The 17,008-nt window shown below is 53.3% G+C and overlaps 1 protein-coding gene across 1 annotated transcript; it reads left to right on the top strand.

The window, feature by feature from the left end:
- The first annotated feature begins 1,272 nt into the window (after nucleotides 1-1,272).
- Nucleotides 1,273-16,872, top strand: LOC102960346 (Holliday junction recognition protein). Its single transcript, XM_042995727.1, has 9 exons — nucleotides 1,273-1,442; nucleotides 1,781-1,847; nucleotides 4,919-4,974; nucleotides 6,241-6,358; nucleotides 8,778-8,839; nucleotides 10,166-10,258; nucleotides 11,074-11,152; nucleotides 13,267-14,836; nucleotides 16,593-16,872. The coding sequence occupies exons 1-9, from the start codon at nucleotides 1,347-1,349 to the stop codon at nucleotides 16,630-16,632; spliced, it is 2,181 nt and encodes a 726-aa protein (XP_042851661.1). The 5' UTR covers nucleotides 1,273-1,346; the 3' UTR covers nucleotides 16,633-16,872.
- Nucleotides 16,873-17,008: the final 136 nt, after the last annotated feature.

Below are 17,008 nucleotides of genomic sequence, written 5' to 3'. Positions count from 1 at the left end.
CCCCCCTGGAGCTCTCAGTGGATTTGGGCCACCCTGGGGCTGCACACCATGGATAGGGGGCTCTCTGCAACCGAGGCGATTCCTGAAGAGGCTGCCAGCTGTAAGCACCTGTGGACAGCCCTCCAGCAGCCCGGGCATCTTGAAGGCAGATCCAGGCGGCACATCTCTGTGCCCTTCACGATATATTCCCTGGACGCTTACACTCCACGCGCCCCACCGTTCTCACCCCCTACTTCTCCCCTAATTTCTACCCAATGGCCTGATAGGATTGGGGTGCGGGCTGAGAGGAGGTGAAGAGTCCATCCAAGGGACCTAATGGTGCTCAAAGTTATGAATATTCCGCTGTTCTTCATGTGCTCGATTACTGGTTTCAGTGATTAAGAAAAGATGCTTGATGATTTCAATCTTCTTGGATTTATTAAGACTTGTTTTGCGCCCTAACACACCATCTGTCCTAGAGAATGTTCCAGGGGCACTTGAGAAGAATGTGTATTGTTGCTTTTGGACGGAATGTTTTGTTTGTATGTATCCAAATCCATCTGATCTAACACTTCACGCAGGCCAGTGTTTCCTTATTGATTTGCGTCTGGATGGTATATGCATTGATGTGAGTGGAATATTAAAGTCCTCTATTATTGTACTGCTGTGTCTTTCTCCCTTCAGGTCTGTTAATATTTGCTTTATGTGTTCGGGTGCTCCCATAAACATATTTTATTTTCCTGGATTCTATAACATTTATGGCATTTCTTCCTAAACGTATGGTCATTTTCCTCCTCCTTTTGCATTGGTAATTTGGTGGTGTCTTTCTTGGGCACCCTCCCTCCCCCGCCCCGGGGTCGTAACTGCGTCGGGTCCGGGCCCGGAGGGGGGCCAGGGGAGGAAACTGGCCAGGTAACATCTGGGTGACAGCGGTCCTCACACCGACGCGAGACCCCCGCCCCCCAGCAAGTCACCCAGTCATCTCAGGTGCACAACGGAGGAATCCCATAATTCCACAGGGTTCTCGAGTGGCGCTGCCGATTAACGGGAACGTAGCCGGTTCCACCGGGCCATCGCCCTAAGCCATGCGCGGTGGCGGACACCTCCCGCCCCCGCCCCCGCCCCCGCCTCCTCCCCGCGGCCGGGCCGGGCTCGGGTGGGGCGGGGGCAGAAGCTCGGCCGCGGATTGGCCGGGAGTAAGATGCGCCACGCGTTTGAAAGGCCCAATCAGCGCCCGGCCTCTCCTCACCAGCCAATAGCAAGCCGGAAGGGCAAGCAGAGGGGGCGGGAGTCGTTATTTGAACCGGGGCGCCGAAGGGGCCGCGGTACGTCTTGCCGCTGGAGTCGGGTGCGGGTCTCTTCGAGCCATGGAGGGCGAGCCCCTGGGGGAGGACGCGCTGCTGTGGCAGCTCCGGGACAGCCGCCGCCGCTTCCAGACGCGCATGCAGCGGCTGATAGAAAAGGTAGGCCCCCCGCCCCCCAACCGGCCCGCCGGAGTCGGGGAGGCCGGGCGCGATGGGGAAGTTTCGGGAAAAACGGGGCTGGGGTAAGGGTGGAGGCGGCCGAGCGCGGGGCCGAAGGTGGGGGAGCGGGGTGGAAAGGGGAGGGGAGAGGGGGTGGAGAGGAGGCAGCGGGATTGGGGGCGCTGGGGTAGACAGGGGAGGTGGTTTGGGGGCGAGAGGGAGGCGGGCGGGATTGGGGGGGCCTGCAGACTTCCAGCCTTGTGCTGGCGCCTCCTCAGCCGGGTCAGGGCCTCCTCGCGGCCCTCGGAGCTGAGGGGATGCCCCTTTCTCTCCCGCAGTACAACCAGCCCTTCGAGGATGCCCCGCTGGTGCAGATGTCCACGCTGACCTATGAGACACCCCAGGGTACGGAGTCATCCCCCCACTTCTGAATGTTTACAGTTCAGAGTGTGAACAGGATAGTGTCGTCCCAGAGTTTGAAATGCTATCCCTGCTCTCTTGTGAAAATGTTGTCCGCCTAATAAGAACTAAAACATTCCTAGTTCCCTTGAGCCTATAAATTACTTATTTTTTAAATTACCTATTAAAAACAGAATTCTGCAGGTCCATAGACGCACGCTGGTTAAAAATACCCCTGTCTGACCCTGTCGGTCTGGGCCGGTTGGGATGTTTTTTGGTTTTGGGGGGGGGGGGGGGGGGTTTGTAATTTTTTTCTAAGTTTATTTTTGAGAGAGAGAGAGAGACAGGGTGCAAGCAGGGGGAGGGACAGAGAGGGAGGGGAGACACAGAATCCCAAGCAGGCTCCAGGCTCTGAGCCATCAGCACAGAGCCCGACACGGGGCTCAGACTCACAAGCCGGGAGATCGTGACCTGGGCCAAGGTCGGACACTTAACCAGCTGAGCCACCCGAGGCACCCTGTGGGCTGGTTGCTTTAACAGCCAAGGCTGTGTCTCTGTTTCTTCACCTGTCAAATGGGAAGATCAAGTAGATTACTTGATGGGGATGTTGTAAGTTACAGGAGCTCCTTGTGAAGCTCTTGGAACAAGGCCCGGCTCTTGTAATCACTCTTACCGACTACTTCTTGACCTGTTTGACTTGGAGTATTAGCTGTCCTCCTTGAGATTCTGAGTACTTGGAACTTGACCTGAATATAAGGAGAAGGAGCCATTCTGTTCAGTGGTTGATGTTGTAAGCTGACTTAAATCTCCTGGATTCTCTTTGGTAGCTGGGTGAAGAAAGTTTGCACTGGGTGACGTCAGTTCCTCCCCCTCTGTCTTGTCACCAACTCATTAGGACCTGCTAATGAAGGCAGATCTCAGATCCAGTTCCGCTCTGCATTGGACAGACAGGCACTAAAAGCTTCATAAGATCTGCTTCTGAAGTTAAATAAAGTTTGAGCTCTCTGCATTTTTAGCTGGTCCAGCCACACCTTGGGTGAAAAGTTCGTGAAGACAGAAGCTAAGATAGTCCAGCTCCAGGCCTCTGTTACTCTCTGGTCTCATCAGGCAATGACAAATCTAACCCGAAGGCAGGACCCAGGGCTGGGTAGGAATCGTTCCCAGGGAGCCATCAACAGGCTTCATTCACTATGTTCCGATGCGCTGTTTACGCAAGGAATGGTCTGGCCACTCCACATATCTAGAATACCACTAACTTCACTGCTGAAACTCACTTCTGACTCCAGTTTAATGAGAACAGCCTGTTAAAACGGATCCCTGAGGCCTCTGGCATCGGTGCTGGGTGCAGATTGAGTAGGTCTAACGAGCTCCCGGCTGCTGATAGTACAGTTCCTCTGTCCTGTTGCTCAGCCTGGAGAGGTACTCAGGGGAGCGCCACCGTGATTAGGGTTAGCTGATCACCCTTGTAGCATAAACTCCCGATTTAAGGCAACGCCGTACGGTATAGATCGGAGCTAACACTCCCACACCGATTATGACGAGGACAGGAGGGGAGGAATAGTTGTTCGCATGTGTGGATAGCTAAAGTGTGCCCTTTGCTTCTGAGAGTCTTGTGTTTTTGATTCTCAACAGCCCTTTGGGGTAGGTGCTGTCCTTAGGATCATGGTTTCCTAGCAGAGGATGCAGCAGAAAGGAAACAGCCCCATGTCACTTAGCCCAGGGAAACGTAAAGGAACCAGCCCCATGTCACTTAGCCAAACTGGCAAAGCCTTGACCTGACGGAGCACATTTGCACGGCCTCACTCTGTTCCAGAAAGGCCACAGGGCACAGTGGCCAGGAGCACAGAGAGTCACTCCCCTAGGTTCCCAGCCTGGCTCCACCACATGGCTGAGCAGCCCGGGCTGGTTGCTGGACCCACTCCTTGCCTCTGTGTCTCCGTCTGGCCAGTGAGCTTGGAAAGTAGGAGTTCTGTACAGGTGAGTTGTACACACTGAATGAGGTGTACTTGGAAAGTGTTTAGAATAGAGCCTGGAGCATTGTAAGCGCCGTGTGTGAACGTTTGCTAGTGTCCTCGTTGGCAACCATCTCAACCCAAGGATCCCTTCTTGTCCACTTGAATTTACCTGGGGGCAAATGGAGGTTTAGGGAGAGATTAAGTATTCTTGCCCCGGTTCTGCTAACGAGTAAGTGGCAGGACTCCTGATCTCCGTGTTTACCCTGCGCTTAGGCTTTGTTCTAGACATCTATATTGCCCTCAGAAAGTGCTTCCAGTCTATACATAGTATATAGATTGCTCTCAATAAATATATTTTGAGTACGATACTTGGCACATGTGTGTTCCTTGTTTCTGCTTAACTCTGTGGCTTAATGACGGAATTGGATAATCTGCCTCCTAGGTAGGAGATTTCCATTAATGACAGATTTCTGTCTAATCTTAATTTTTTTTAAATGTTTATTTACTATTGAAAGACAGAGTCAGAGCGTGAGCAGGGGAGGGGCAGAGGGAGAGCGAGACACAGAATCCGAAGCAGGCTCCAGGCTCTGAGCTGTCAGCACAGAGCCCGACGCGGGGCTCGAACTCACGGACCGCGAGATCATGGCCTGAGCCGAAATTGGATGCTTAACCGACTGAGCCACCCAGGAGCCCCTGTCTAATCTTAATTTAAAAAAATTTTTTTAACGTTTATTTATTTTTTTGAGACAGAGACAGAACACAAACGGGGGAGGGTCAGAGAGAGAGGGAGACACAGAATCCGAAACAGGCTCCAGGCTCTAAGCTGTCAGCATAGAGTCTGACACGGGGCTCGAACCTACAGACCGCGAGATCATGACCTGAGCCGAAGTCGGACGCTCAACCGACTGAGCCACCCAGGCGCCCCTAATCTTAATTTAAAAAAAAAAAAGACTTCCAGCCTCACAAAGATGAGAACAACAGGTATCAGGATCGCGGCTTGGTTTCCATAGATGACGTCTTTCTCTGGCCCATCACGTTGGTTTTCTCTGAATGCGGACTGAACAGACATTCAGCGGTCAGGATTGTTTAAGCGGTAACTTTTCTCTCATTTCTTTTCTGAAGGATTGAGAATTTGGGGTGGAGGACTAGTAAAGGAGAAAAACAAAGGACAAATCCAGGTATTTAATGTCCGTTTTTATTGCTGCCATGTGCTGCCGTGCGGGAATATCGATGTGAATAAAGGCGTAGGTTAGCTGTGACTGCACCAAGGTCGCCACGGGGCTTCTGTTCTAGGTCTTTCTCACCTGAACTCCCCCCTTTTCCTCTAAGGATTTGCTGAGAAGTTTTTCTCCTGTTGCTCGTCAGGTAGCAGGAGGAGCTGCGTTGATGTTTAAGCCTTTTCTGCCCCCGTTTCCTCTGCTGTAGGCCAAGGGGTTCTTGACAACAGCCCCACATGCAGGGCTGGCCAGTGGGAGAAAGCTGCCCCTGCTGCTGCCCCTGCCCCTGTTCCCACCCCTGCCCCTGCCCCTGCCCCAGCCTTAGCTGCATCTGTGAGCTTAGTTTGTTGGGTCCTTTATAGAAAAGCCCCAACCCAGTTCCTTTGAGGAAAGAAACATGCCTCCTTTCTCTTCTGCAAGGGGAAGAGAGTAGGGAGAGGGTACAGGGTCACGCTTCTTTTCCGCATGGAGCTGTTTTCCAAGACGCCGGTGTGGTTTCTCCCGGATATATCCACTGATGCTGGGGCACCTCGGCCTGTTATGTTCACGGGAGGTGCCGATACAGCCTGCCCGCCTCCTGGGAGACCCACGGAGTCTTGCTACCGTCATTTTTTTGCAGGGATGTCTAGAATTCCCTTAACGACTGCCTCCCAGCCCAGAAGCCTGTACCCCAGAACGAAAACGTCAGGGTTAGGGTTCCAAAGCAAGGAACAGCAGTTCTGAAATAAAATTTCTTCCTGATTATTTGAATCACATCCATAATACGTTTGGTTGTACAAATGTTAGAAATACATACAACCATTAAAATCAACCTGACTCCTATAGTCACTGATGATATTTTAGTATAATGTAATTCCCGCCTATAATACACATATTTTTACCCCTTCTTCTTTACATACTATACACTGTGATCATTTCTTTTCATCATCCATTGTTCAATTCAGTCACACTTATTTACTTATTTATTTATTATTTTTTAATCTTTAATTTTTGAGAGAGAGAACGAGGGGAGGGACAGGGAGAGAGGAGCTGGGACAGAGGATCCAAAGCAGGCTCGGCACCGACAGCCCGATGCAGGACTCAAACTCACAAACTGTACCAGAAGAGAGGCCTATGAGACCCCTGCTCTCTCATATGCTAAAGGAAGGAGTGTAGGTTTGTTACGGTGGCTTTGAAATGTGTTCTCACTGAATCAAGCGTGTCTTTATCCACTTCCGTGCTTTCGAGGACTCCTCAGTGAAGACTTTCGAGGATGCCCCAGACAGCAGGAGTGGCAGTGACCCCGCAGAAGCCGAAGCCCGAGGTCTGGCGCTTCCTGAGCCCAGCACACGAGTCCTGGGAGTGGGTGAGTGTCCCTGCACTAGGAATTGGGGTCGGCAGGGACATGCGTCCCTGTGATGTCATTTAAAGCCCAGATTCCTCACGATGACTTTTTCCAAGGCTTTTTTAAAAGTGGGAGCATCTTAAAGTGCCTGTCACTACTGTCTGCACTCCCCAAAGGAGCTGTCTTGCTGTTACGTCCGTGGCGCTTACACAGAAACAGTGCTCAAGCGTTCTTGAGTAATGGACATACGCCCTCCCATCGGTTTTTAACTTATTGCCCCCTCCGTAAAAAAATTAATGTCAAAAATATAATGAAGCGCCAGATTTGCTGTGCAGGCCGTGTTTGAACTGCTGACTTTTTTTCTTTTTTACCTTTATTTGTTTTTGGGAGACAGAGAGAGAGAGCACAAGTCGGGGAGGGGCACAGAGAGAGGGAGACACAGAATCTGAAGCAGGCTCCAGGCTCCGAGCCGTCAGCGCAGAGCCCGATGCGGGGCTCGAACTCACAAACTGTGAGATCATGACCTTGAGCTGAAGTCGGACGCTCAACCGACTGAGCCCCCCCAGGCGCCCCTGAACTGCTGACTTCTACAGAACGTCTTGCTGCCCAAACCCCAGCCCAGCCTGTTTTCCGGGGAGTCTGTCATCACCATCTTTCTCTCTCTGGTGTCTCTGTCTGCCCTGGATGCATCTGTTTGGACGTGCTCAGGTTCCACCTTAAGCACACAGAAGAGTTCACGGCTCTCCCGGTCCCGTGTCCCTCTGTAGCCACCTGCCATGGGTCACTTCCCTTCTCGAACAAACTTATAGCCGATGCTCTGCTCCACTGCCACCCTCTCTTCCGCCAGTTCTGTGCAGGCTCCGGGCTCCATCGGGAAGGCGTAACTGTCCGTGGTCCCAGCCTCCCCCATTGGCGACTCCCACTGGCATCCTGTGGCTTCTATCCCATTGCCCTGTTGGTGGCATTTGAAGCTTCTGGAAATCCTGTAATTGGCCTGTGGCCCTGTGCCCGCTGGGTTTTCTTCCTTCCCAGCCCCTCTTAACTCCCCTCTCCACTGGATGCCCTTTCTTGAGATTGGTCTGAGCCCCTCACTCTGGCGGAACCCCCATCCCAGACCCAGTCTGCATGTGTTTACTGCCTGTCAGCCTCTCTTCTTGAAGACTTTGTTTAAACTCGGCAAATCTAAACTGGAAAGGTCAACCTAGCAGAATTCCTATTGGCTCAAGGCCTACCACCGTCTTCCCTGTTCAATGAGCCAGACACCCAGCCCCTCCTGCCCTCCTCATACCCAAGACGTCCCCCTCCTGTGCCTTTGCCTCCCACTGTCCCTTGTGCGGCTCTGCTCCCGTGCCCCACCGCACCCCCCACGGTACCAGCCCCGCCCCTGCTGACACCTGCCATCAGAACAGACCCCCCACTTTCACCCAAGCTGTCTACACCGGCTCTCCTCCTGGTAGCAGTTAGCCAGCTGGGTAGACAGGTTTGTAACTGGTCCTGAACCCCCATCTCCTGCCGGCCCTGACCTGCAGCCTCTGTCCGCTCTCCCCAGCCCTCGTCCGGCACCTTGCCTGCTCTAGCCGTCTGTAAAATGGGTTGAGTCCCACGGGGAAAACTGGCAGTCATTCAGGGTAGAATTGGACCTTAAGGAAGGTGTTTATTCACAGGTGTTATCTGTTGACTGGTGTTGATCGAGATTTTGGCCCCACAGATCCTTAGGTCCGTGAGTTTCTGGACTGCTCAAAATAACTAGAAATGTTTATCCTAGAGCTGCACTGTCCAGTGTGGTGGCTCCAGCCTCCTGTGGCGAGTCAGAGGAACTGAAAGTTAAATCAAATGGAAAATTTTATTTATGTGCCTCACGAGCCACACGTGGCCGGTGGCTGCCATACCAGGCGGCAGGCAGGGAACTTTCTGCCATCACAGACTAGGACGGTGCTGGGCTAGAGCGACCCAGCTCCGAGGACCAGAAGCCACCGAAGGCGCTCAATGTGACAGAAAGCTGCTTCTCTGGTCTCTATCCCCTGAGGCGTGTTCCTGTTCTGATGCACTTGTCGCATTACTGATAATCAGGACAGCAACAGATGGCTGTGTCCTTACTAAAGGGAGCACCCTAGAACATACTCGAGGGGTGTAAAAACTATTCTTGAGAGCAAAACGCAAGCTTTCTTTAAAATTCTTGGGGTGCCTGGGGGTTTAGTCGGTTAAGCGTCCGACTTCAGCTCAGATCATGATCTCACGGTTCGTGAGTTCAAGCCCCGTGTCAGGCTCTGTGCTAACAGCTGGAACCTGCTCCGGATTCTGTGTCTCCCTCTCTCTCTGCCCCTCCCCCCACTCACACTTTGTCTCTCTCTCTCTCTCTCTCTCTCAAAAATAAATAAAAATTTAAAAATATTTTAATAAATAAAATTCTGATTGAGATTTCCTTTTTTTTTGCTTTTAGATTCAAAAAGCGGTGATGATGCGTCTTTGTGTCCGGAAGATGTAGTTGCTGGGGCCTTCACGGTAAGACCTGCCCTTTGTGACGAAGGGACCGAGCCAGGGCTTGGGGTGCGTGTGTGTGTCCTCATGTCCGGTGTCTTTTTTGAAGTCCTCTTGGGAGGCTCACCCTTTGCTGACACCACCCCTCCCGTCTCTGGTCCTCCCTTCACATCCCTCAAGGCAGCAGGGGCCTCCTTCCATCTGGTGCGTGGCAGCCCTTACTGCCCCCGGTTCAAGCCGGATTTCCTGAACTCACATGTATGTCGGGTGGTGTTCCCTGTGCAGACGGAACCGTCACAGTTCACGGTGTGCCCAGTACCCTTGATCGAGCACGCGGTGTTGAAAGTTAGGCTCTAAGTTGGTCTTTGCCCGAAGAGACAATGTCATAAGGAAGGTGTTTCTAAGAAGTATTTCCAGGTCAGCCCTTGGAAGCCCATTTAGTCCACGAGGTCGCGAGATCAGGCCATTGTTCGGTGTCTCCCAGGGTGCCCCCGTGGTCCCAGGAACCACCTGTCTCCTCTTCCCCCGACGGGGTCTCATCTCCCCTTCCTTCCAGTGGGATGCACGGGAATACACAAAGAACGCAGTCTGCTGGGGGGTCTTTCCTGGCCCCAGACTCAGACGCTAGAATGGCCGCTGTGTGTGGCTTTTCTCGAAGACTGCTCTTTTTGTGAAGAATTTGCCCAAACACCCAATGTGTGACTTGTGGCGTCTAACTAAATAAGGTAGTGACAGGGGTCCGGGGGAAAGGCTGTACGTTTTGGAGCATTACGGGGGGGCGGTGGTGCAGGGCGAGGTGCCCCCAGATGTAAAGAACTTCCTGAACAGTGTGCGTGTGTGTTATCCCTGGTCTGCAGCCACTGAGGTGCAGAGAGTGAGGGTCAAGACCCCCCTGTCCCCAGGGCGTGGGCAGGAAGGGAATGGGGGGCCTGCCTCCTGAGCCAGAGTGCTGAATGTCCTTTCCTGTGAGCACACTGATTGGGACTAATGCTAATCGTTGAGTCCTGAACTCACCCAAGAATATTCAGATGGTTTTGAATTGTTTCCTAGCAATGCCATCACACACCTCCCAACAGGCTTATGAGGGTGGTTTTTGTGTTTTGGGGGTTTTTTGTCTTTTTACTTTGGGATTGTTGCCACTGGATGAATTATCTAAAGTTGGATTTCTGGGTCAGGTGGATTTTCAGAGGGGCGGGCCCACTTTGCACCGCTAACAGCGAGGAGTGAAAAATGACTTCGAGGGGCTTCATTTACCCACGTGTAATTAATGAACTTGCCAGCTAGCTCGAGAATCTGAGAGCTCATCCGGACCCAAAAGCTCTTAAGAACACTGATTCTCTCTTGTGTCAGCCTGCAGAGCCCTGGAGCCCTTTGAAAAATGAGTTACGAAGGAAGTACTTGACCCAAGTGGATATATTGCTACAGGATGAAGGGTGTTTAGAGGTAATGTGTTTCCCAAGACGTGTCTTCATATAATTGAATCATAACCTAGTGACACCGAGGTGGGTTAATCAGGTTTTTGTTCGCTCTCCGTGGAGCCTGTAAGGAGCCTTTGGAGCAATTGCTTCCCAACCGTTTCTCTCCCAGGCTTGCAGACGGACGCTCGCCTTGTGGGGGCGATCAGGGAAACCCGTGGGGTGCGCCCTCCGTCGCCCACTGTTCTGGGGGGGGGTGCTCACAGAAACGTAGGGGGCCCCACCCTCTGGGGAAGGGATTGCCCCCACCGCCCCACTTCTCCCCCCTTCCACCCTGTCCACGGTCACCTTGCCGTGGAGCACGCGGGGGCTCCCAGAGCGTGACCGACAGAGCAAGGGTGCCAACCCTAGTTTCTGTCACGTCTTCCCATAAAGAAAACATCTTCATGTCAAATAAGTAGGAGGTACTCGTTGTGGGATGACTGACTACTTTATCTCAAAGGCAGCAAACAAGAGCATAGACGTTTCCTTACTGCGCTGCTGACCGGCGAGGACGCTGGGTCGGAGGCCCGTTGATTTGGTGGGGGTACCGGGAACGGCCTTTCCCTTTAACCTGGAGCAGCAGGAGGGCATCCTGGGGGGGGGGGGGGTAGCCTGGAGGTCACGTGGGCCAAGCTCCCAGAGGTTACTAAGACACCTCCCCCCACCATGGCCGGAGGCCGCGGCCGCTGCGTCGGGGAGGAGCAGCCGACCTCGCCGACCCGCGGGGCTCGGCACTGCGGCGGGGGGCGTCTGAGGGCGCCCAGAGTCGACACGTGTTCACATCGCGGGCTTCGTTTTCAGTGTACTGGTGACGGAGGTGGAGAGGACGCACGCGTGACACTGAGCCCTCCCCTGGCCTCGCCTGCCGGGCCTGCCCCTGGTAAGTGCGACACAGAAACTGCGTGAACCGCCTCCCGATCGCTGTTGGCAGAGCCGCGGCGCCCCCACCGCCGGGCACCCTGTCGTGTGCTTGACATAAACTGTTAGAGACACCGGCACCTAAAGGCGAAAGCCTCCGGTGTAGTCGGCAAACTGCTTGTTTCCCCTGGGACTCCAGCGCGCTAACTGCTGGTTAGCTCTTCAGCTCAACCTACCGCGGTGAAAGATTTTGACTCTCCGGAAACACAGGATTCCTACACCCTCTGCTCGCGTTTATTTGACAATCAGCCTGTTGTCGCAGTTGCTTCTCCGTCCCCTGCACACCCAGCGCCCACGCCCACGCACACAGCACCCCCGCACGTGCACACACGGACATGCGCACACCATGTACGTCATCTGCAGTCACATACGTGTTCTCCTTAAGTGCTTGCGGGGCGCATGCCAGGGCCTACTCGTTTCCCGCACCGCAGTCCAGAAAGCTCCCTGCCGAGCTCTGTCTCTGTGGGCACCTTCCTATCACGACTTTCCTGAAGAGTCCCGGCCGCCGGCTGTGTTGCAGCACGTCCCTCAATTTACTCCTCTGGTGGTTTCCTCTAAGGTTAAGTGCATGTTAAACACTTTTGGCAAAAATGCTGCCCAGGCGACGGTGTGTTCTCTCAGGACATCACGTCACTCTGTCCCGTTGTTGGTGACACATGAGCCTGGCCACTTAGCTAAGGAAGGACCCGCTAGGTTTCTCACTACAGAAGTGCCCTCTCCTTGGCATCGTCTGCGGGTGCCCGTCACCTGGGTCCCCGCAGACCCCACCCCGAGGCTTCGGCGCCAGGCCACGACTCCCGCCTGCGTCCCCGCCCGCAAACCCTTCCCTGGCTTGGCCGTTCCTTCCGTGTGTACCTGTTGGCATCCTTCCGTAAGCAGACGCCGAGGCCCTTCGTGCCCTAATTCTGTTCCTTCCTTTATCCCCACATGCTTTCACTTTTTTAAAAACAATTTTTTTTCTAGAATCAATAAGAACCCATGGGCTTTTTTTTTTTTAATTCACATATTAGTAGCCACTGATGCCCAGTTGTCCCAGATCAGCCTGCAGGAGCCCTTCGTGCTGGCTTCCCTGACCTCTGGCCTGCCTGTCCTGTCTCTTTTTGAGCACTTTGTCCCCCCACCATGACCTTGACCCCACAGGTGTGGCCAGCACCAAAGTCCTGCACTCATTTGGTTGGTCGTGCGGTGAGGACTGATTTCGGAACCACGGCCCCTGCTGCCACATGCTTGCCAGTCTGCTGAAGAAGGTTCAGGAGTCCTGAGCAGCTCTTGGATGCTCAGACAGTATCCCACCAAGGGTGCACGTTCAGAGGATTGTGTTCAAAGTCACTCAGATCCTTTTTTCTCTTTCCGTTGTCATCACTTCGATACACACTTGGGTTCTTTTTTTTTCTTTTTTCTTTTTTTTTTTGTATTCACTTCTAGAGTTCTCCTTATCCTTGTTGGTTTAATTTATTTATTTATTTACTTTTTTTTTTTTTTAACATTTATTAATTTTTGAGAGAAAGAGACAGAGCATGAGGGGGATAGGGACAGAGAGAGAGGGATACAAAATTGGAAGCAGGCTCCAGGCTCCGAGCTGTCAGCACAGAGCCCGACATGGGGCTTGAACTCACGAACCGTGAGATCATGACCTGAGCTGAAGTCGGATGCTCCATCGACTGAGCCACCCAGACGCCCCGGTTTAATTTTATTTTTTAAATCTATAAAACATTTAACATGATGTGAAGGTCAAAGCTGTACGAAGAGGCATATTCAGGAGTCCTCTGCCTCCGTCACCTGTCCCCACAGGTAATCGGCGTAATTGTTGGGTTTCTAATTAGACTTTGAAAGGGCATCCAACGTGTAAACCATCACACGGGGGAGGAAGACCCCTTTGGGGAAGCTGGGGTCGAAAGTAGGAATTAGAGTTTGATAACTAGAAAGAAATCTCGGAGGAGAATCTATTCTCACGTTTTCGTGGAGTTTTTTCTCTTGTTCTTTGAATTGTCTTCACGATCCACCCTTTTCGTTCTGTGGTCTCTGCAGATGGACCGTCTTGAACGGTAACACTTCGCTCTGTGTGTTTCCCTCCAGGACGCCGTGGCCGTGTGTCCGGAGAGAGTCCTGGTGGCCCAGTGAAGCCGGCTTCACGCCCCTGCTCAGCAGACCTGGCCGTGGTGCCTAGAAGTGCCAGTGTCTCGTTACAAGGGACCGGGGGGCACGGCTTCTCAAGCAGCCTGTCCTTCGAGCCCGACGACATCTGTGACGTGACCATCAGCGACCTGTACGCGGGCATGCTGCACTCGATGAGCCTGCTGCTGAGCGCAAAGCCGTCCTGTATCCTCTCCACCAAAACCTCGTTTGTCCTTCAGAACTGGAGCTCGAGGAGGAGATGCTCCAGGAGCAGAGTGAACGGGACTCATTGCCGAGGCGGCAGGCGCCCTCACAGGGGTTCCCGGGAGAGGCTCCCAGTCCGTGCCGGGCCAGGGAGGGACAGGGGCGCCTTAAGAGATTGTGAGAACGTACTAGACGCTTCTGGCCAGAAGACGGGTTTAAAACTGGACAAAGCTTTTCTCGAAGTAAACAAACCCCAGGCCCTTAAATGGGGTCCAAGTTGGAAAGAGTTTAAGGAGTTGAGGAGTTTAACACCCGAGGGGCGTTCTTTGTTGCCTTATGGAGACTCCCGTGCAGTGTGTCATCTGCATCAGAAGAATAGATACAAGGCCTTAAAGTGGTTCATTTCCCCTGTAAAAATCGTTTCCACACCAAGAATACTCCCAGGCAAGCGAGGGAGTCATTACAGGGAAATTGAAAGCAGATTTGATAAGCTTCATCAGGAGTATTGCCCCAGTCCCCGGAAGCAGCCCGTCCTGACTTCCCTCCCGGGATCCTCGGCCGTGGACGTGTACAGGGGTGGTCCGGCGAGCCCTCGTGGCCCCCGGGGCTTCGAAACCCGCAGGCTCAGTGGAACCTTCGGCACAGCGGAAGCTAAGAGGTTAAATGAGGCCTTGGAAGAGCTGGGCGATCGAGCCAGGGGAGCAGGGAGATGCCTGCAGAGAAGGGGTTCCCCTCCCCCGCTTCCAGAGACCAGCCCCGTGCAGAGCCCACGCCGCTCTGAGCAGACACTCCTTTTTTGGGGAAACAATAGTCTTGGAATACTTAGAAAGTCCGCCTCACCCAACAGACCTACTTCAGTAGCAGGGGTGCAGCCTCTAAGCTGTGGCCGAGATCGTTACAAGGAAATAAAAGAAAAATTTGACAAGCTTCATCAAAAGTATTGCCAACAATCGCCTCCGCGGACGAAGGCACTTTTACGCGTTGGAGCGTGTCCAGATAAAGCAAGTTTGGAAGTTCAGCATCAGAGAGGCACCTTAGGAACATTAAACCCAGACTCTGGCTTCCAAAGTCCCCCAAAGCTGTCGGCGTCACCCCAGCAGAGCATAGAACATCCACTGCGCTTAACCGCCACCGAGGCTCAGCCATTAACACGCCTTGTGCTCACTGCCGCTAGGGGCCATCGGTCCCCTCCAAAGAGACGCCGATTATCAGATTCTGTGCTGTGTGGACAGTGGGCCAGTTCCCAGGATTCCTCGAGAGTGGTGGGCCAGCCCATCCCAAGGCCGGGGGAGAGGTCGTCTCCTCACAGCCCAGCTGAGAAAAAAAGGTGCGTTTCCGTTCGTTGAATGTGGGTATTTTACGACAGGATGCTTCTGTGCTCGTTTTCCAAACCTTCTCCCAGATTCTTTTCCTTCTGCTGAAATCAGCATGTATATCAAGCACATGTCCCTGTGTGAGATGCATCATGGTGGGGCTGGACATGTCCTCACAGGGAATGTTTTACACGTTTTCCCCTGGGATGCATTTAGGGGACTTCTCTGAAAAGCCTCAGGAGGGCTCGGTCTGTCCTTGTCACACTGTCGTTCCCGACCTCTCCTGGTCTCACTCAGAAAACAGCTGTCGTAGAGCAGAACTGATCTGGAAGCAGTGCCTTTCCTCGTACTTCTGGATTCCCTAGTGGGTCCGGAGCGGGGGCGGCCCGCCGGGGCCACGGTATCCGTGCTGGGCTTTGAGGTGCACCTGGGCCGTCCCACCTCGGCCTGCACTTGCGTTTGCACAGATCACGGAGGTCAGGTTCGCACGTACGAGCGCCACTCTGCTTTCTCCAGTGGCGGTGAGGTGGGACGGGTCGCCGCGGGCTGTTAGACTTCATCTCGTGAGCTCCGGGCCTTCCAGCGCTCACTTGGTGGGTCTGCGAGCCGGGGTCCCGGACGACGCGGCTCTTCTGACGGGTGCACGTGTGGGGTTTGATGCATTGGTGGTGAGGTTTCCTCTCCCCTCCTCTCCCCGTGCGGATGGCCGGCCCCCTCGGCGGTCGTTCAGATGGGCCTCCTCTGCCCTGAGTGTCTGTGTTCTCCTTTTCCACCTGTGCCTGTTTGTCCTGTGACCCAACCCCGGGGACAGTGCGTTCCTCTCCCAGATGAGCCCCGATGAGCCCTGAGTTGTCACTGTCCCCGCCCCTCAGTGACCCCGTTGCTCCTGCCCTGCCTTTGCCCACTCGCGCTTCTCAGCGTTCGGACCCACGTGGCTCCCCTCTCGGCAGGTATTTCCAAAACCCGCCGGTGCTTTGGCTACAAATGGGGCTGGGTGAGGAAGACGCCCCCCCCCCCCCCCAGCCCCGCGCTTCTCATTCACCTGCCCATCCAGGGCCACGTGGAGCAGACACCAAGGTCACGGCCATGAGCCGTGCCTCGTGTGCCCAGCAGTGAAGCACGGGGAGAACTCAGCCCTCCGTGGGGTCCTCCCGGCTCCCCTGGAATTTGATAAGTCGCGGTGGCCGCCCCCGGGGGCCTTTCGCAGTTCTGTCTGAACCCGTGATACAAACATTCTTAACCATTTCCATATTTTTCTTCTCTCCCTACTTAAATCATAAATGTCTTAAGGGAAGGGACCAAATCTTCCCGAGCTGTGACTGCAGAAGGAATTTGAATGGCTAACGTGTGAGTGCTTTCTGTGTGGAACCTTCCTTACACCCTTCTGCCTCAACCCGCACAGGAACCGTCGGATGAGATCGCGGTCATCCAGTAGGCAGGTTCTGTGTCTTCTGTTACAAATAAGCGAATGTAGCTGAAGCCTCAGGACTCCTGAGTCCACACTCACACTCGAGGCTGGGCCAGGACTTGAAGCCAGTGGGCGTAACGACTGGCTTACCCGCCTGCCCAGGGGGATTGCCTTCGGGTGGGTCTTTACCTCCCTTACGCTGTTTATTCAGTGTGGTGGCATTTTCTCTAGTGGACCCACCAATATTTACGTATAGGCAGTGGAATAAATATAAAACAGTCCAGCTTTCGGTGGCTTGGGAATTCTAGTGGAATTGTACTGAAATCATTTCCCTTGTCACTTTTTTTTTTCTTTTTCTAAAGGAAAGAACAACACGTCTTTCAAGATGGAAGAGAAAAGTGATTTTGTATTAGAAAAATTCAAAGCTGGAGAAGTATACAGCCAACTTCTTTTAGACTTTTGTCCCTCTTCTCCTTTACTCTACGTGTGTGAGTTTTTTGTTTTTGTTTTAATCCTCAAGAATATGTGAGACTTGGATTCACTTCCCTGCCCTTCAAAGCAAATTTCTGTGAAATTGGTCCCATTGAAATGACTCTGAGTTCTCGGTATCGAAATTATTTGAATAAAGTTGCTCAATTAAAAGTTTTCGTGTCATCCTTTATAGGCCTGTTTTTCTCATGTGTTCTTTTTAAACTGGAGACATGTCCTGAGAATGCTCTTTATTCCCTGTAGGTAGAGAGCAGCGTTTGCCCCGATACCTGTGTGAGCCCTGGAGACG

This window comes from Panthera tigris, chromosome C1, assembly GCF_018350195.1.
Source record: "Panthera tigris isolate Pti1 chromosome C1, P.tigris_Pti1_mat1.1, whole genome shotgun sequence".
NCBI lineage: Eukaryota > Metazoa > Chordata > Mammalia > Carnivora > Felidae > Panthera > Panthera tigris.
This window is presented reverse-complemented; position numbering and strand designations above follow the sequence as displayed.